The sequence below is a fragment of the Hipposideros armiger genome, unplaced genomic scaffold (genome assembly GCF_001890085.2).
Source record: "Hipposideros armiger isolate ML-2016 unplaced genomic scaffold, ASM189008v1 scaffold_23, whole genome shotgun sequence".
Taxonomy (NCBI): Eukaryota; Metazoa; Chordata; class Mammalia; order Chiroptera; family Hipposideridae; genus Hipposideros; species Hipposideros armiger.
The window spans coordinates 4868799-4889245 of NW_017731373.1; the positions used below are offsets into that span (position 1 = coordinate 4868799).

Below are 20447 nucleotides of genomic sequence, written 5' to 3' on the forward strand. Positions count from 1 at the left end.
AAAAAAAAAAAAAAAAAGACTTAAGACATTAGCAAGCCAGTAGGAAAGAGTCTTGCAAGACATTACTCTGTGATTCACAAATTTGCTCAAGGCTCATCTACACCCACACATATTCACACACAAAAAAATCTGGGCCACAAATTTGAAAATTTAACTGTGAACAACCTTATTTATGTTATACTCTTTTCACAATTTACCAAGTGTTTTCATATCTTTTTTTTTTTTATCCTCATGACAACCCTGAGAGGTAGACATAGCATCTACCTTGGTATCTCCACTCTCCTGAAGAAGATATGGAAACAAAGGGCTTAAGTAACATCTCCAAGTTCACAGAGCTAACACATGATCAAGTCACAACTAGATCCTAGGTCATCTTACTCCTAGTCAAGTACTCCTTCCACGTAATGCACTAAATAAGGCTATCTGAGAAACATATCCTACCATCCATTACCCAAACTCAACATTTAAATAGATCACAGGATGTAGGAGCTAAATATCCTACATAAAATAATGTTCTTCCCAGAGAGTAGGCAGAAATCAAGTGGAAAATTGTCTGCTTTCCCCTCTGATCTGCCAATATTAAACCAGTCTAGTTATTATTATTATTTTTTTTTTTACCTGTTGAAAAGTCCCTATCAAAGGTCTCACAGGAAGAGATGGAGCAAGGGAAGGCCAGGCTGGTACACTAGAGGGATGGAAGGAAGGTGTAGAGGTTACTTATTTAGGGTGCGGTGGAGGTGGAGGAGCTGAGCTAGTAGGTAGCACCTGTAGAACTAAATCAGCTTTTTTCAGTCTTTTTGTTGTTGCCTCTCTAAGGAGCGATGGACGTTTTCTCTAAGCATCCCTCCATGAAATTTTAACACCACAGATTGACCATTTAGCTGTTTATGATAGACAGGATGTATATCAGAGCTTTATTATACATAAAAATAATGATTTTTTTTACCCCGGTAGGGAGCAGTATTGCCCCCTTGAGAATGCATGCACTAGATGATATCACTACTCAAAACATTTCCTGCAAGTGAAACTGACCCAAAGTACAGGCAGGTGTCTATTTTTGTTCTGATGAGGAAACAATAGGAACAGGTGGCTGTGGAAGAACGGCAAATGAGCAACGCGAATTTGCAGGTCAATTCCTACTTAGGCTTAATGATCTTTTAAACATCTTATAAGATCTTGGCTGAAAGTTTCACATTTGATCAATTTATTCAGGAAAACATTAACTTGGGAATAAACAAAGCAATGAATGAATTTCAGACATCTATGATTGGTATTCCTAAAATATATGGCATGTATGACTGTGTACATGACTGAGAAAAAGATTTGGGTACCTAATATTTGGGACTAAGACAAATTGCCAGAAATATCTTTATCTTTATTTTTTGTCATTCTAAATTAATATATCTTCTAAAATAGAAGATATATTTGAAAGATTGTTTCCATGCCATCTATGCATCGTGTTACAGTTGACTTTAAGTTTTTATTCCACTATTTTATTTTCAGGTGTGACAATAGGTGCAGGCTACAGCCTGGCCCAGTTGAATGATGCCTTAGGTTATATTGTTTCGGAGCAACCGAAGGAGAAGACTAAGACCTACCGTGCCCTCCTGAAGCATCTGAAGACGCTTGCTGGAGCCCAGATTAGGAACATGGCGGTATGTTTGTTGCAGGAGGGCTAGGCGATGCCTCCGCCCAGGGAGGCCGGGAAAAGGGGCCACGACCAGCGGGTTCTTGGTAACGCACAGAAAACATTCAAGCAGGAGCCAAAACGAAGGCAAAGCAAGGATCAGTTTTTCAAGCAAAGAAAAAAGAAAAGCAGGCTAGTCCATAGACAGAGAGCAGCAGTACTCCTGCTGGGGTTTAAGCCTATTATTGGTGTTCCTTTAATTAGGGGCTGAATTAGGGGCTGTACATTGAAATTTGTTGGAGGAATATTCAGGAATTTTCTGTGAAAGGGCAGAGGTCTTTTTGTTTGTTTGTTTTTCCTGCAGATTATCTGATGATAAGTTTCAAGCACAAGTTTCAAAAAGGGCTGAGATTTCAGCAGCTGACCCTGCCTTTCATCTTCCGCAACCAACCCTGCTTTTACTCTACCTCACTTTCTCTAATGTTATGTGAAATGAGCCGCAGTTATACACTGTCATACAGTTCTGTTCAGTTTAGCAAACATTACTCTGAAGAGGAATCCCAAGTCAATGTCAGATAAGTCTCTGCAACGTGAGTGTGAGTGTGAGTGTGTGTGTAGGAGCCCGGGGTGAGAGGCGTCACATTGTGCGTATGTGTGTGCCCAAAGTGAGGAGATCATATTATATTGCAAGATTATGATCCTGGAGGCTGAAGATGCTCAAATTCCAATCCCAGCTTGTCACCTATGAGTGGAATGATCCGGAGAAGCCACTTGACTTCTGTTTCCTTCATTTTAAAAACTGAGTCGATCAAATGGATTGTCTCTAAAATCCTGCCCAGCTCTAACAGTCTGTGAAGCACGTCTTATCCAAGGTTTAGTAAACAAGAGCCTACATTTCCAAAATGCTCTTTTATGTCTGGTTCTCCTCTTAGACCTTTGTACTAAGGTCAGTTTCTAAACATGTGTGTCCCATATGTCTATTCTTGGATGTCCCCCTGTTAGCTAGCTCAGGGGTCGGCAAACTTTTGAGACGGAAGAGCCGCCAGGGGTCAGCAAACTGCGGCTCGCGAACTGTGGCTCTGAAGTAAAATTGAAAATGAAAATAAAACTATCATAGTTTCATTTATAAAATTGTTAAAGGATATTATCCACGTAATGGTGATTATGTAAAAATATATTTATGGCTCTCAAATAATTTTTAAATTGTTGTGAGGGACAGAATTGGCTCTCCCAGGGCAAACTTTTGAGATGGAACGTACCCAAAGAGCCACATGTGGCTCGCGAGCCGCAGTTTGCCGACCCCTGATCTAGCTTATTGAGGTTTCCTCATTATTTAAGATTCAAGAGAAATTGGTTCGAACCACTTCCCATTCCACACATGATGGGTGTTGTTCAGCAGGAATGGGGTGGAGGGCATTTCTCTTGACTCTTGCCCCATTTCTGTTGACTCTCAAAATCCACCATATGTTTTCACCTTCTGCATCTTCTGTTTCTTTTTCTGGACTATATTCTTCCTCTCAACATCATCTTGCCTCCTTGACTCCCAACAAAAGTCTTCATTCAAGGCTATGTCTGAAGCAGCTTTATTGACTATTTGGGGCAACAGAGAAGAATTCTATGGCTCAGCAGCACAGCAAACATTTTGAAAGTGAATGTTAAACATCCAGGTTCTCTAGAGTTTACTGAAGCTCCAATCTCCACCTCCCGCTTTGTTATTGAACAATCATACTGGGGTCAGTTCTCAAGGAAATTTACCTCCTTATTGTACATGAAAAAGAAATATTTTCTCAAGCAATAAGTTTGCACTGAAGTCAGAGGTGGGAAGCTTGCACAATATGTTGGCTAAATCTATTTAGTAGCCCTGAAACTCTGCCAGATCTTTCCGTGAAGCAAAGAACAGGACTAAAAGCTTACACAACATCCCTGTCTATATGGTTGCTTATTTGTTAAATAATTAAGTGTATCTAAAAAGAATGTTATCTTTGTTTATTTAGACTTTAGGAGGACATGTGGTGAGCAGGCCTAATTTTTCTGACCTAAATCCTATTTTAGCAGCAGGAAATGCTATCATCAACCTGACATCAAAAGGTAAGAGATGTCGTTTTAGGCGTTCTATTTTATAGTTATCACTGTCAGTTAGGTAGTTCCTTCCATTAACCATGAACTAGAAACCCAAATGCATCTAACTTAGACTATCAAATACAGATAAGCTATACCTGTATTACCTCAAATGTAAAGATGAAACTAAGATCAATTATTCTGTACTCCAGATGCTCTATATCTTGTAGATCAGATAAGTTATTGCACCTGACAATTTTTCTTAACTATTTGGCCACATTTATGCACAGTGCAAATCGTATCAAAGCAGTTAACCAAAAAATTAATGAGATGTATCTCTGTGGTTTTAAAGTTTTATGGCATATTTTATTTCAGAATTTCATAAAGGTGGAAATTTTTCTTTTAGGACTTTTCGTTTTATAACAAAATTAAGTTTGTGAGGTATATGACTCATGACTTCTCTCTTTATTCAAAAGCAGTTTGAGCTTTGCCAAGGAAAATTATTTAAACTTCAGGAAATACAAACAATGTGTATTATTTATAGGGCTATTGATGTAAGATACCCTCTCTTTGATTAAAATCACATTAAAAAAAATATGGTGGATCAAATAAAAGAGTATGGTAAACTGCTTAAAGAAAAAAAGGCATATATCAGGTACCCCACCTCTGCTACTAGTCCCACCTCTAGCACTTTGGATAGGTGACTTAACCTCTTTGGACCTCTAGACCTCAGTTTTCCCATTTGTGAAATATTGGGTTGTTGGAAAAGTCATGACGCATTTTTGCAACGAACAACATAGAAAAAATATGCCATGACTTTTCTGACAACCCAAACATTGTACCCATTTTCCATTTGTGAACCTATGTTGTACTAAGTGGTTCCCCCATAGCTTTAAAGTTCTTCAAGGCCAACATTTGTGAGTAGCATATAATGGGCTCTAAGAACCAGAAAAGACTTCAGTTTATATGGTCCAACCCTGTCATTCTGCAGATGAGGGAGACCCAAAGCTTCTGTGAGCTGCCTGGGGTGACTCAGCTTGGGAGCTGGAACTAGAGCCTGCATCTTCTGGCTCCCAGCCTGCACTCCCTCTTTCCACCACATATATCACATTTGTCTCTTCCTGCATGGCTTCCAATTTGATAAATTCATTCTAATCAAGGTCATTTTCTCTACTAGATGGAGAACGGCAGATTCCTTTAGATGGCAATTTCCTTGAGAAATTACCTGAAGCCAACCTTAAATCGGAAGAGATTGTGTTATCTGTTTATATTCCCCATTCCACTCAGGTAAGGACTCCCTGACCTGCCATCTGCCCCGAGGGAGCCCCGCTCACCCAGTGCCCTGTGCAGGAGCCCCAGAGAGCCTTCCAGGGGATGGTGTCCTCTCCATTTCCAACCAACTGCTACAGGGAGACTACTGGGGTTGCTCTCCGGAAGCAGCAAATTCCCAGATGACCCTTTGATTTGCTTTCATATCAGGCCCACAGTGGGACTTTTGTGGACTCTAGGCACTTTTGCCTTCATGGGTCCCTTTCTCCATAAAAAATAAAATAAAATAAATGACTGCATCAGTATAAAGATGAATATAATGCAGGCTGCATTCAATGTTATATATTCATTATTATTGTATTCATTTTTTAATTTTGTTTTTAAAAGAAATGAAAAGAAAAGCATATCTGTGGGCCCTATCTCTCTGTAAAAGGAGAGCCTTTTTGTGTGAGTTGTTGAATTTTTGGTTTCAGATAAATATGCATCTTAGCCAAGACTGAGTACAACTATAGTCAACATCATCTACAACAAGTTCCTGGTAAACTGAAAGTTCATTATCATAAAAATACGTCCAAGTCAACCAACATTTATTAACCAAATACTTTTTTTCTGTTATTTAATTTAATTGTTTATTTTTTAATTTAAATATAGTTGGTATACATAACCAAACTTTTAAAATAAAATCGTTTTATTTATTACCTGCCCACCACTCTACATGCCAGACACAGTCCTAAACCCAGAAGACACTACACAGATTTATAAGACATGGTGTCCTGCCCTTGAAAGTCTCTAAATCTAAGAGAAAGGGCTTGAAATAGGAAAAACTAATCATCTTAGACAGGAAATGAGTGGACAAACAGCTGGAATAGTTCTGGTGATGAGGAGAGCCCTCCCCGGTGTTGTTCAAAGGGCAAGGAAAGCAGTTGAGATCAAGCATAAATCAGTGGAGAGAGGGAGATGGTCATTCCAGGTGGGAGAACAGCATGAAGGTGGGAGGTCGAGGAAGAAAGGCAGGTCGGAGGCCAGGCAGCAGGGCAAGGTGGTTGGAGAAGCCCCAGGAGATGAGGCTGGGTGCCAGTCTGGGGCTCCATCTCTGTTGTTCCACCAAGGAGTTTGTATTGGGTTGTCGGAAAAGTCATGAAGCATTTTTGCAACAAAAAAACATAGAAAAAATACGTCGTGGCTTTTCTGACAATGTGTGTTCCAGCAGACAGCCACCTCTGAAGGCTTTAAAGCAAGGTAACATCTTAACGAAACTGGCATTTTAAGACCATCAATCCTCTGGAAAGATAGAGGATAAATTGGTTGGAGGATAGACTGAAGGTTGAATGAACAGTTAGGAGGCTAATCCAATAATTCAAGTGAGAGAAGGTAACGAGGGTGGGGGCAGCAGAAATGGAAAAGAAAGTCTCACCAATCAGTACAGTAGAGTAAATATGATGTGTGTCTCAAACACTTCTTTATCACCTTTGCTTTCATATAGAAAATGTTTTATCTTTGACAGGGTCCATGATGGTAGGGATTAACCTCTCTCCCATCCCCCACCAAGATATAGCCGCACAAAGAAGCTTTCTCATCTTATGACTCTAATGTTTCATACTAGAAAGGAGATTTAATCTAGAATGACAAATTTAAACCTGGAAAGCACTTTAGAGACCATTTGGTCCAGTGGATTTCAAGCTTTTTTTTAACAGAACTCTTTATTCAAATAAAATTTACGAAGACCACCAAATTGAAACAGTTAAAAATGGAAGTGTGTCAGGCCTGCAAAGTGACTCAGTTGGTTAAGAGCATGAGCTCTGAGCAATAGGGTGGCCGGTTCCATTCCCATATGGGCCAGTAAGCTGCGCCTGAGCTGAGCTGCCGCTGAGCTGCCAATAGGTGGCAGGATGGCTCAGCTGGTGAGAGCACATGCTCTTAACAACAAGGTTGCTGGTTCAACTCCCGCATGGGATGGTGGGCTCTGCCCACCCACAACTAAGATTGAACACGGCACCTTAAGCTGAGCATCCGCGAACTGCCAACGGGCGACTGGATGGCGACTGGACTTGGAGCTGAGCTAGCTGCACCCTCCACAACTAAGATTGAAGGACAACAACTTGGCTGTTCCCCTTCTCCAATTCCCCAACACTGTTCCCCTTCCCCAATCCCCCAATAGAATCTTTAAAAAAAAAAAAAAAGAAAGAAAAAGTGGAAGTGTGGTAGTTTACTCTGAGAAGTACCTCACATCCTGATCTTCCCCTCATCCCTCTCAGCAGCCCCTGAGGCACCCTCTAATCAAACCCAACTTTCTCATTTTAAAGAAAATTAAGACTGGAACAGTTTAAGTTACTTGCCCGAGGCCATATGTAGTGATTCTGAGTTGAAAGTAAAAAGTATAGACTCTGGAGCCAGGCTGTTTGGATTTGAACCCCAGCTCTACCACTTACTGTGTGACCTTGTGCAAGTTACTTAATTTCTCAGTTTCCTCATCAGTAAATTGGAAATGAGTCGAGTTGTTGCGAGGATTAAATATTAGTACGTCTAAAGCACGTAGCCCAGTACTCACATACAGTCAGCTCCATAGTCAATAATAGTACCTATGTGAGAACTCATGTTCATTCACAGGATCCTTTTCATTATGAATAATCCTCTAAGTTATTTCTGTTCATCAGACAGTGGAAATAAACACTAAAGATTCTGAGTGTGTCTCTGTTTCCAGTGGCAATTTGTGTCAGGAATGAGGCTGGCCCAACGTCAGGAGAATGCCTTTGCCATTGTCAATGCCGGGATGAGTGTGAAGTTTGAAGATGGCACAGACACAATCAAGGATCTTCAAATGTTTTATGGAAGTGTTGGCCCCACCGTGGTCTCTGCAAGCCAAACCTGCAAGCTGCTCATTGGGAGGTACGTCATAGCACATCCGGAACATGAAACTCAGGCCTTTCTATTTTAATGAAAATAGAACTTGGAAAATTTTTTCTGATTACAATATATATATTACTCTCTCTCTCTCTCTCTCTCTCTCTCTCTCTCTCTCTATCTATCTATCTATCTATCTATATATATATATATTCATTTTTAAAATTTAAGCACAGTAGAAAAGTGGAAAGAAAATGAAAGTCACCCAAAAGCCAATCTTCTTCAAGATACAATAATTCTTTTATTACAGTTTCTATAATAACATTAATGCACATACAAATCTAAGTAGATATTTTCAAAATTTCACTTTTAATTAACCGGCAAAATAAGTAAATGTTTCCAATACTGTGTCCTAAGACATCTGAAAATGTCCTTAAACCTCATAAAGTAGATGAAATGTTCCAAAAGGTTAAATGGCCTTCCAATTGTCACTTTCATTATTTCCAGCATTTGGAAAGTTAAGTTTTTTAAATTCTTCCAACTAGCGCTTTTATAACACTTTTTATCCACCCATCAAACTCATTGTCTATAATTAGAACTTAATGCAAGTTTTTTCTCAGATACTAAAATAACTTGATGCTTCCACAGCTTTTATATAGAAACTTTCATTTGTGAAATATTTTACAATCATCATCAATAATTCGGTCATTTACCAGTCATAACCTGTAGAGTGTGTGTGCCAGGTGTGGTCTAGTTGCTGGAGATACAGCATTGAAGATAAAGTCCCAGATCTCAGGAAACTTGATTTTCATACTTTTATTACCCAAGCTATTTAAGGTCAACATTCCCAGGCCATGAAGCTAAAAATAATAAAAACAAAGAGTCCAATTTTAAAATCAGCAGAGGATCTGAATAGACATTTTTCCAAAGATGATATACAGATGGCCAACAGGTATATGAAAATGTGCTCAACATCACTAATTATCAGGAAAATGCAAATCAAAACCATAATGAGATATCATCTCACACCTGTTAGAATGACTATTATCAAAAAGACAAGAAATAGGGGGCCAGCCGAATGGCTCATTGGTTAAGAGTTGGTTTGGGATCACAAGCTCTGAGCAGCAGGGCAGCCAGTTGGGTTGGGATCCCACATGGGCCAGCGACGCTACACTCTCTACAGCTAAGACGGTGATCAACAGCTCAACCTGGAGCTGGGCTGCCGTGAGTCGCTGGCTACGGCATAGGCTGCAGTGGGGCTTTAGTGGACTGCAGTAAACTACCGTGAGTGGCCGGCAGCCAGCGTGAACTGCCGTGAGCAGCTGTGAGCAGCCGTCCAATGGCTGGCGACCGATCTGCCTCAGCCAGGAAGAGTGCAATGATCATAATACCAACTTCCAACTTGTCTATCTCCTTCCTCAATTCCCTCCCCCAATTACCCAATAAAATATTTTTTTTTAAAAAGACACGAAATAATAAGTGTTGTCAAGGATGTGGAAAACAAGAAACCCTCATGTACTGATGGTGTAATTGTAATTTGGTGCAGCCACTGTGGAAAACAGTTTGGAGGCACCTCAAAAAATTAAAAATAGAACTAACATATGATCCAGCAATTCCACTTCTGGGTATTTATCCAAAGAAAATGAAAACACCAACTCAAAAAGATACATGCACCCTCATGTTCATTGCATCATTATGTAGAATATCCAAGATGTGGAAGCTACCTAAGTGTCCACTGATGGATGGATGGATGGATAAAGAAAATGTGATATTTAATATATATAGTGATATATGTATTGTCACACACACACACACACACACACACACACACAGGAATATTATTCAGCCATGAAAAAGAAGAAAATCTTGCCATTTGCAACATGGATGGACCCTGAGGGAATTATACTAAGTGAAATAAGTCAGACAGAGAAGAACAGATACCATATGATCTCACTTGTATATGGAATACAAAACAAAACAAAAACCAAGCCATGGATACAGAGAACAGATTGGTGGTTCTGGTGGGTGAAGGGGGTTAAAAACTACAAACTTCCAGCTATTAAAGAAATAATGCATGGGAATTTGTATAGCATGGTGACTATAATTAATAATACTGATTTATGCATTTGAAAGTTGTTAAGAGAGTAGCTCTTAAAAGTTCTCAGCACAAGAAAAGAAATTTTGTAATTCTGGTGATAGATGTTAACTAGACTTATTGTGGTGATCATTTCACAATATAATATTCAAATATTGGATCATTATATTGTACACCTGAAATTAATATGTTACATGTCAATTATATCTCAATAAAAAAGTAAAAATAATAAAAAGATTTAAGATAATAATAAAGGAGGACCAGGTACGGAAAACTTGGGGAACCACTGCATCAGATTTTAAAGAAAGCCAGTGAAATACTTGAGGTTATTTTGTGTAGACTTCAAAGATGGATACTGGCAGCTCTCCATCTTCCCTTGCTCTATTTGTTTAGCCTGTCTTTGCCTCTTCTGTAAAATGTTTACATTTTTTTCTTCCAGACAATGGGATGACCAAATGCTGAGCGATGCATGCCAGTTGGTCCTGGATGAGATTTACATTCCACCAGCAGCTGAGGGTGGCATGGTAGAATATAAGCGATCCCTCATCATCAGCTTACTCTTCAAATTCTACCTCAAAGTGAGGCGAGGGCTGAATAAAATGGTAAATGACTTCTCTGGGTCTCTGGGTACCTTGACATTCTGAGCGCAGGTCTGCACATGAAAGACTTTCCCTGCTTGGTTTTGATAATACATCAAGGATACCAGGAATGGGGCCCTCAGTGTGGTGCTCCAGCAGCTTCCTCCTGGCCCTTCTTTGTTCGTCTCCTTCCTTCGCCCTTTTTCTTCATTCCTGAACTGAGGAGACAACCTTGTTATTCCATTTGCCCTATAATTTGTGTGACAAATACTAATATGCAATATCAAATTGACCTACAGTAGCAAAAATCCTACAGTAAGTAGATTATAACATTTTCTCCTATTTTAAAGAAAATTTTCTTGTTAAAATAATACCTTCTTGGGCTGGCCGAGTGGCACATTGGTTAAAAGCTGGTTTGGGACACCAGCTCTGAGAAGCAGGGCCCCAGTTCGGATTCCACATGAGGGCCAGTGACACTGCCCTCTACAGCTAAAATGGTGAACAACAGCTCGACCTGGAGCTGGGCTGCCATGAGTCACCGGTGATGGCGTAGGCTGCAGTGAAGCTGCAGTGGGCTGCCATAAGCTACCATGAGTGGCCGGCAGCCAGCGTGAGTGGCCGGCAGCTGATATGAGCTGCCAAGAGCCGCCTTGAGCGGACATCCAGAGGCCAGCGACCAATCTGCCTCACTCGGGAAGAGCACAACGATGATACCAACATGGGCCAGTGAAGCAACGTCCTCCACAATTAGACTGAAGAACAAAAGGACAGCAACTTATCTGTTCCCCTTCCACCGATTACCCAGCACTGTTCCCCTCCCCTAACTCCCCAATAAAATCTTTAAAAAAAATTTTTTTAAATACCTTCTTTAATATTAAGAAAATGTGAATAAGCCAAAAAGGAAGAGAAAATCATTTGTAATCCCATCAGCATAGTTAGTCACTATTAGTATCTTGATTTGTATCCTTCTAAACCCTTCTTTATGGATGTGAATGTATATTTGTCACACATATATATCTATAGAACTGTTTAGTATTGTTTGCTTATTTCACTTAATAACAAACATCTTTCAGTGTCATTAAATATTCTTCAGTGACATCATGACATAATGATTGTATGGCATGTTTATGGAAAGATGTACTATTATTTGCTCTATTCCTTATTTTTAGACATTTAGATTGTTTCTAGTTTTTTGTTAACTATTTTTTTCTTATGTAGCCTAGTTTTAAATGATTTCCACAGCAGTGTTTCTCAAAATATGGTCCATGACTGAGTATCCTCTTGATAAATCATGAGCTGACTCAAAAATGGTAGACAATGACTATGCCGCATTTCTTTTATGGCTGAGAACTTTACTCTCTGAGTTCAACCAATCCTTTTTTATTAACATTATTTATTGTTAGTATTATCATATTCTATTTTATTATATACTCCATTATGTATTACATAACACTTTCAGTATATTAATATATAATCAGTATAATATATAAGATACATACTCTGTTAAATATGTTTTTTATTTTACATTTTATCATATATTCTTTTACATATTGCATATTCTATTATGTTATGTATTCTATCATTATAGAAGAATTCAAAATACAGAGAAACAACTCTAACCCAGTAATTCTGCTATTAACATTTGAATAGATTTATATTTTCAATAAAAAATAGGATACTGTACACAAAGTTTTGTAATCCATTTTTTTCACTTAACTGTACTTCATGGGCATTTTTCAATGTCAATAACTACACTTCTACAAAATTATTTTTAATGACTGAAGAATATTATATCTTATGGATATACCATAATTTGTTTAGGTATTTCCCTGTTGTTGGATATTTAATTTAATTCTATTTTCTTCACTATCACAAATAATCTGTAATTTTCCCATTCCCTCAATCATTTCTTTGAGATATGTGCCCAAAAGATTGGCCTGGATTTGAAAGCACAGAGTCCATTTACAAATATGCATATTTCCACTCATTCAAAAGGAAACCTTGTTGTGAAGGGAAGCCTCCACTTCCTGGAAATAACATTCACTTTTCTGTGTACATAAGTAGATGTAGTTATTCTTCAAACAACTGCTACTAGTCTAGGGAACTTGAATCTCAGGGGTTTTTTTCCCAGCAGAACTGACATCTAATATCTGGGGGAACAAATTGGATAATCCTATTTCTACATATGTTTTTCCAAAATAGTCACTCAGATTGTAAAATTAAATGTGAAATAATATTGTTTTCAGGATCCCCAGAAGTTTCCTGATATCCCAGAAAAGTTCGTGAGTGCCCTGGAAGATTTCCCCATCAATACTCCTCAAGGACTTCAGATGTTCCAGGTTGGTGGGTAGGGTTTTTGTTTTTTAATCTGTTTATTCATTCAGATGTATGCACTATGCATGTATTTCCCTTTTGTCAATAGCTATATTTTGCATTACTTGTAAAGATGAAGTCTGCTAAAGTCAGATGATGTTATCCATTGTCACCTACACACAACTTGTTTTGTTTAGCTTTTATGCTTTTACTCGACTACACAAGAAATTCGATTTTGAGTCTCCCTTCTTCACCGTTTTCAGTTTTGTAGCTTAAAATTTCCTCCTTTTCTTGGCCAATGTCAGTCCTTACTTTAAAACCTGACTCAACATTTACTGCATCTAGAAAGCCTCCCTACTTTATTGTAGTCACCCTGAATCTCCCAGGAAACTGCATTTTCCTTGTACCATATTAGTTGTACAAATTATTCTTTATTGCTTTGTGAATTTGATCACATTATTTTAATGTGTGTTTGTGTGTGTTCTGATTCGGGAACCAGGTTGTAAAATCTTGTGGACAAGAACAATGTCTTCCCTTTTTTTTGTTAGGGGAGCTTTAACCAGAATATATTCTTTACTGTAATACTCAATGAATATTTATTAACTTTGACTCATGGATATGGATACCCAATTGCCTCTAGTTTTTCTTGATTTGTGAGAAAGCCAGATATATCAGACCCAATTTTCAGTGCATGAGAATGTCTGGCAGTAAAATAATGTGCTTTGTTCATTAACAGTGTGTGGATCCCCGCCAGCCCCCACAAGATCCTGTTGGCCACCCAGTCATGCACCAGTCAGCCATTAAACACACCACAGGGGAAGCTGTGTATGTTGATGACATGCCCCCCATTGCCCAAGAACTCTTCCTGGCTCCAGTCACCAGCACCAGAGCTCATGCAAAAATCACGTAAGGAAATAAAAGATATTCCTATACATTACTGAAGTGCATTAACAATTTCATATTTAAATTGAGAGATTATTATATAATTAAGTCAATTAAGAGTATTCATTTCCTCGTCTGGATGGGGATCAGTCTTTTTTTTTGGGGGGGGGGGGGAACAGTGTGTTATTCCAGGACCCGTCAGCTCCAAGTCAAGTCGTTGTTTTCAATCTAGTTGTGGAGGACGCAGCTCACTGGCCCATGTGGAAATCGAACTGGCAACCTTGGTGTTATGAGCACCATGCTCTAACCAACTGAGCCAACCAGCCGCTCATCAGTAATTTTTTAAGAATAGTTATGAAAGAATCTATGGCCAAGAATCAGAACACCAACGTAGAATATTGCCCTATGATTTAGTTATGAGGTCCTGTGTTTGAGGAATCATTTATATTGTACCCTGAACTTACCCCTGCAACTTATTGTGTACTTTTACATTTTCCCTCCTAGATTAATTGATGTTTCAGAAGCCCTCGCACTTCCAGGTGTTGTTGATGTGATAAGAGCAGAGGATGTTCCAGGAGATAATAACCATAACAAAGAGATTCTCTATGCAGAAAATGAGGTGTGTGATTTGTGTGTGGCTTATTATTCAAATACTTTGCTGAAAATGCCAAGACGGTTCTTGATTATGACCATAACATCCAAAGGTTCATTTTTACCTCACAAAGACTTGCAGAGAACCAATGACTCCACCTCAGTGACGCTCAAATTCTCTCTGGAATTGTGGACCCTTTTGAGATTCTGATAAAAGCCATAAGACCTCTCAAGGAAGGCTTCTAAAAAAGTCATAAAAGTCATAGAAGCAATATAGAGCATAGGACATTAAAAAAAACAGCAGAATTTCAGGATTTTCAGGACGACTGGATTACAGTATGTCATGTGGGAATGGTAAGAAATGTGGCTGAAGATAATCCTAGGCCAGATAATTAAGTTCTGCATCCAATTTTTTACCCCCTAAATCCCACTCAATTTATCCTCATAGGTAGAAAATAATCTTTCTTTTGGTCACAAGAACCCAGTGGGTAAAAGTAAGAATTTGGGAACAATGAATTCTTGTTAGGATTAATTTATGTGTCAGCTAATTATGTGTGGCTTTTCTGCAGGTAATTTGTGTGGGTCAGATAGTCTGCACTGTAGCTGCCGATACCCTTGCTCACGCAAAAGAGGCTGCTAAAAAAGTGAAGATCACTTATGAAGACATAGAACCGAGGATTATCACGATAGAGGTATTCGGGCCGCTCTGGGTGTTCTAGAATGACTACAGTGATGTACTTTTGGCAGATTTGGGCCATGGAGTCACAAAATAGTATAATTTGGGCTCCATCCATACTTTTTCAGTGTTATCTATAGTTTTAGAGAGAAGGTACAAGCAATCTGCACTTTCAGACATAATACTGAGAATTTTCCTGCCTGGAGCCCCTTTCCTTCTTTTGTCCCCTTCTCACATGGCCTCTTGCCAAGGCACAGCCTAAGAATATAGAAAAGTTACACAAGAGGAGGGTCCTTATGGCCTCACATACAAAACTAGCCAGTGAGAAAACTCCAGAACACTGTGACACTCAGGATAGTTTAACATTCACTGAATTACACCTTGGGTCCTCTGCCTTCCTGCCCACTTCCTGCTTAAGCACAAGCTCTGGAGACAGGATACTCAGATTCATATCTGATAATAGCAATGAAAGCTTTGACGAATTACTTCAATTCCTCATACCGCAGCTTCCTTTTCTGTAAAATGAGAACTATGAAAATACCTACAACCAAAGTTTATTGTGAGGTTTAAATGAAGGAATCCAAGTAAAATGCTTAGAACAGCACCCAGGATGTAGAACGCATTCATTCAAGTATTAGCTGTCATTTTTGCATTTGTTATTTGTTATTAATGAAGTCAAGAATGGGGGGGGGGACTGGCTTATTAGAATGGAAAAAAAAAACAACTTTTTTTGTTTGTTTGTTTGTTTTTCCCCTGCAGCAAGCCCTAGAGCACAATTCATTTCTTACTGTTGAGAAAAAAATTGAGCAAGGAAATATAGAGCAAGCCTTTAAACATGTTGATCAAATCATTGAAGGTAAGTGGTCTTGGGCCAGAAAAGTGAAGCCTCTGAGGTTGAAGACTCTAGATTCAATTAATTGGTTTGAGAAATACTGAAACTCTGAGTCAGAACTTCTCAACTCTAGTGTGACTTTTAAATCATAATTTAAAATGCACAAATAATAAGTTTACAGCTTGATGAAATTTTACATAGGTAGAAGTCTAATAAATACTATCCACATCAAAATAAAGAACATTTCCAGGACCCCAGAAAGCTTCCTTGTGCCCCCTTTAGGTCAGTAACCTTCCAAAAGGTCTTATTTTAACTTTTGTCACTATGGATTAGTTTTACCTGTTTTGAACTTCATATAAATGAAAACTAGAATGTAACTTCTTTTGTGCCTGCTTTTTTTATTCAACTTTATGTATGGAAGATTCATCCATGTTGTTGCATAGATCAGTAGTTCTTTTTCATTGTCCAGGAGTATTCCATTGTATAAATATAACACTATCTATTCTACTGTTGATGAACATTTGAGTTGTTTTTCAACTTGGAACTATTATGAATAAAGTTTCTAAAAATACTACTGTGGATGAAAACTGGGGGCCATTATAAATGTAACTGAAAGTAACCTTACAAGGTGATCTAATAATAAATTCCTAACTGGGCAAGTCATGATGGGTAGTCACACCCCAGGCATATACCGTATTTTGCCGTGTACAATGTGCACTTTTTTGCCCAAATTTGTGAGGGAAAAATAAGGATGCACATTATACATGTATAGTACTATTTCCGTACCTATATAAATGCTTTTAATTCTTTTATTTATGCTTATGATTTAAAAGCATAACTCTAGAAATCAATAACGATATCCATATGCAAAATAATACCATGGAATATGATAACCAGTTTTGTTGAACTTACTGATGTAGAATATTTCTTGTGCTGGGCTCGTAGTCTCATGAAGCTGAAAAATGCAGACACGGACCAGAGAAGTAAAGTTTATAGCAGAGGATAGTTTTATTAGAGCAGAAAGTTACAGCTCTCAAAATGAGAGGGGGTCCTGACCGGGGTGCCCGCATTAGGTGGGGAACTACTCCTTTTAAACTGTCTAGTTGCCTCAGAGTGTAATTGATGTCTATGTACTGATAGGATTATGTTATCTCAAGACTAGGGCTTTGAAGATATCATTGTCTTCTGCTCATTCTATCAGGGAGTTCCTGACTGCCTTATGTTATGTTTACTAATGTGTCCTAATCCCCCCTCTGGAGGGGAAACTTCTGACTTCTTTTCTATAGGCTTTGAGGGGAAAAAAAAAATCTCCTTCTTCCCCTCCCAAGTTTGTCATTCTGGCGGGGTCCTGTGATTTAACCTATCAGTCAGCTATTAAGATTATTTCTCCTGGCTCTGTTATGGTTCCCTCCCTAATTCCTTCTACCGAGGCCATTTTCCTGACTGCCTATAATTTTTCTATCTCATTACGACAAACTTGCAACGATGAAGAGTTCTTGGCCTTCTATGATGCGTAAATATCGTACATTTGTTACCGGTACATAAAATTTCTTGTAGCATAATATGTTAAAAAATAAATGCTAAAATTCCTTTATAATACAAAAAAACAAGCATCTAAATATAAACAAATAAAAATTTGAATTAAAAAGTTAAAACGAAAGATTTTTTTCCCTGCAAGTTTGGGCCAAAAACATGAGTGCACATTATCCACAGGAGCGCATTATACACGGCAAAATATGGCAACTTCTTTAGTAAAAGGTTTCTCTTTGCCTTAAGCAAGCCCTGTCCATTGTTTCTATATATCTAGGTTAATACACCTTTGAAATGCCTTTTTTTTTTTTCAAACCACCCTCAAGGAAGCACATAATCTTGTTAACTATCCTGTAAAGGTTGAGTGTAACCCAATCCCCACTTTACTTTCTCCCACCTTTATGTAATCTTCCTTAGGTTCCCTTCTTAAATTCCAAATGTATAAAAGAAACTACAAAACTGTTATTTTCTGGAGCATTTGAGATCTTGTTTCCCAGCAATGTCGTCAGTTTGGCTCAAAAAAACTCATAAAAACTCTCTATGGGTTTAAATGCTTTTACATCGACACTATTACACACATCTTTTGGTGAACATACGCATTCATTTCCAATGGAATATACCCAGAAGTAGAATTATCAAATAATAGTGTTTTTATATGTTTACCTTTAGAAGTTAATGCCAAACATTTAAAAAATCATTTCAATTTTTACTATTAACAATTATGAAAGTTTCATTGTTCAGTTGTTATTGTTAGTCTTTTTAATTTTATGCGCTTGATGGGTGTATAGTAGTATCATTGTGGGTTTAATTGAATTTCTTTAATGACTAATGATGCAACTTTTTCATACGTATGTTGGCCATTTTAATATGGTCTTTGGTAAGATGTTTGTTCAAGGCTATTGCCTGTTTTTTTAATTAGTTAAATTTAAAATGATCATTAATTATAATTATATATTATTGATTTTGATATAATTAATAATATAATAATTTACTTACTGATTTATAGGAGGTTTTATGTTTTTGATATGAATTTTTTGCTGGTTATGAGTATTGCAAATATCTTCTCTCAGCCTGAGGATTGCATTTCACTGTTTTCATGGTCCCTTTTCATGAATAAAAGTTCATGATTTTAATGAAGTCTAATTTATGAGTTTTTATGGTTAGTGCTTTTGTACCATGAAGAAATTTTTGCCTATTCAAAGGTCACAAAGATGTTTTCCTGTGGTTTCTCCTAGAAGCTTGATAAAATGTTTAGCTTTGACATTTATATCTGTAATCCATCTCACGCTAATTTCTCTGTATGATGTGAGACATGGGTCAAGGTTCAATTTTTTTCAAGTGAGTATCCAATTGACCTAGTACCACTTATTGAAGACTATTTTTTCCCTTATTGAATTGCAATGCAGCTTTTCTTGTTTTCCAGGTTTCTACATATATGTTGTTCTATTTCTGAACTCATCTGCTTATCTATCTTTGTGCTAATATCAGACTATCTTACTTGCTGCAAGTCTTGAAATCTGATCATGTAAGACCCTTTTGTTATGTCTTCTTCAATATGACTTTCGCTATTAAAGGTTCTTGGCATTTCTATATAGGTTTATCATCAGTTCATTAATTTCCGCTAATAATAAGTTGCTGGGATTTTGACAGGGATTTCATTGAAACAACATCAATTTGAGAGAATTGAAATCTTAACAACAGTAAGTTCCAATCCATGAACAGGATTGGAACTTGCCTTTTATTTAGGTTTACTTTAATTCCTCTTCGTAAATTTGTAGTTTTCACTATAGTGATCTTGCACATGCTCCCTAATATTTATTCCTAGTATTTCATGTTTTATGATGCTACTGTAAATGATATTTTTATTTAATTTTCTCCTTACTTGTGTCTAATATATAAAAACACAATTAGTTACTTTGCTGAATTTACTTACTATTTTAATAGTCTTATAGGTTCTTTTGAATTTTCTATGTATACAATCATATCATAACAGTTTTATTTATCTTTCCTAATCTTGATACTATTATTTGTTTGTTCTGACTTACTGCACAGGCTAAGACCTAGCTAGTATGATTTTTTAAAATACCAATATCCAGATCTCAATGAAATCAGAACCTTGTAGTACTGGGTCACAGAATCAGCACTTTTTTTTTAAAGCTCCCAAGGTGGGTGATTCTAAGGTGTGGCCAGAGTTAAGAACCCCAGCTGTCTCTACCAAGAGTATCACTCTTGGTCTTAGGTAAGAGAAAAATAATGATTTTCACAGGATCTATTACCTACTTCTAAGTAACTGGAATGGCAAGGGCTATAAGCTTTTATCTTTTACTAAAACATGGGAAATGCCTTTAGAATACTTGTTTCCCAACACCATTTTGTTTAAGCAAAAAATGTAGACTGCCTTCCAATTATAAAAAAGAATTCACTGCCTCAGAATAGTAGTTAGATATAACCAGGAAAGTCATGAGAGATGCTCAGAGGTTTGACAGTATCCACTACTTATGCCAAATATTCATTACTTCATAAAGGAAACTAAATGAGATTTTACAAAGCCTATAAATTTAGGCCAAAGGTTGGTTAGTAATAATAATAATACCAGGTGACATTTATCAAATACTTACTGTGCCAGACATGATGCTAAGTCTTTTACATGTATTATTTAATCCTGACATCAACCCTAAGAAATGAGTATTATTAAACCTATTTTAAGCTTCTAAGTATTTGCTGCTTGCTATTAAATATATCAGCAGAAAAACTCTGAGGACAAATATATTGGTAGCTCTATGTTACAGATGAGGAAACTGAGGCTTAGAAAAGTTAAGTAATTGGTTGAGGTCTCATATCTAGTTAGCAATAGAACTAGAACTGGAGCCCAGGACTACCTGACCCAAATGCCCTTGCTCTTAACCACAATAGTATATTTTCTTTTAATTTTTATATCTACCCTAAGGGTATCAAAATAACAAGGTGCTAGCTCTTTGTCATTCAGGATTTTGGCCATTGTGGGAGTTCAAAATTTTGGCACAAGTGGGAAATTTGAAATATGAAGGAAATTTGGAGCTTGGGCAGAGTATGTCAACATAGAGAAACGGTGTGGTAAAGAACGTGGATCCTGAACTCAGGTTGCCTCAGTTTGAATGCCAGCTCTGTTATTTACT

At 37.6% G+C, this 20447-nt stretch overlaps 1 protein-coding gene across 1 annotated transcript in view; it reads left to right on the forward strand.

Annotated features, from left to right (window-relative positions):
* The window catches only part of LOC109379197 (aldehyde oxidase 4-like), an 81495-nt gene that overhangs the window by 37914 nt on the left and 23134 nt on the right, over positions 1-20447 (forward strand). Inside the window, exons 11-21 of the mRNA XM_019635607.1 lie at positions 1039-1128; positions 1504-1655; positions 3622-3715; positions 4863-4972; positions 7656-7840; positions 10330-10492; positions 12715-12807; positions 13518-13687; positions 14168-14282; positions 14824-14946; positions 15690-15786. Of these exons, the coding sequence (XP_019491152.1) occupies positions 1039-1128; positions 1504-1655; positions 3622-3715; positions 4863-4972; positions 7656-7840; positions 10330-10492; positions 12715-12807; positions 13518-13687; positions 14168-14282; positions 14824-14946; positions 15690-15786 (1392 nt within the window). The remainder of the gene's footprint in view (positions 1-1038; positions 1129-1503; positions 1656-3621; positions 3716-4862; positions 4973-7655; positions 7841-10329; positions 10493-12714; positions 12808-13517; positions 13688-14167; positions 14283-14823; positions 14947-15689; positions 15787-20447) is intronic.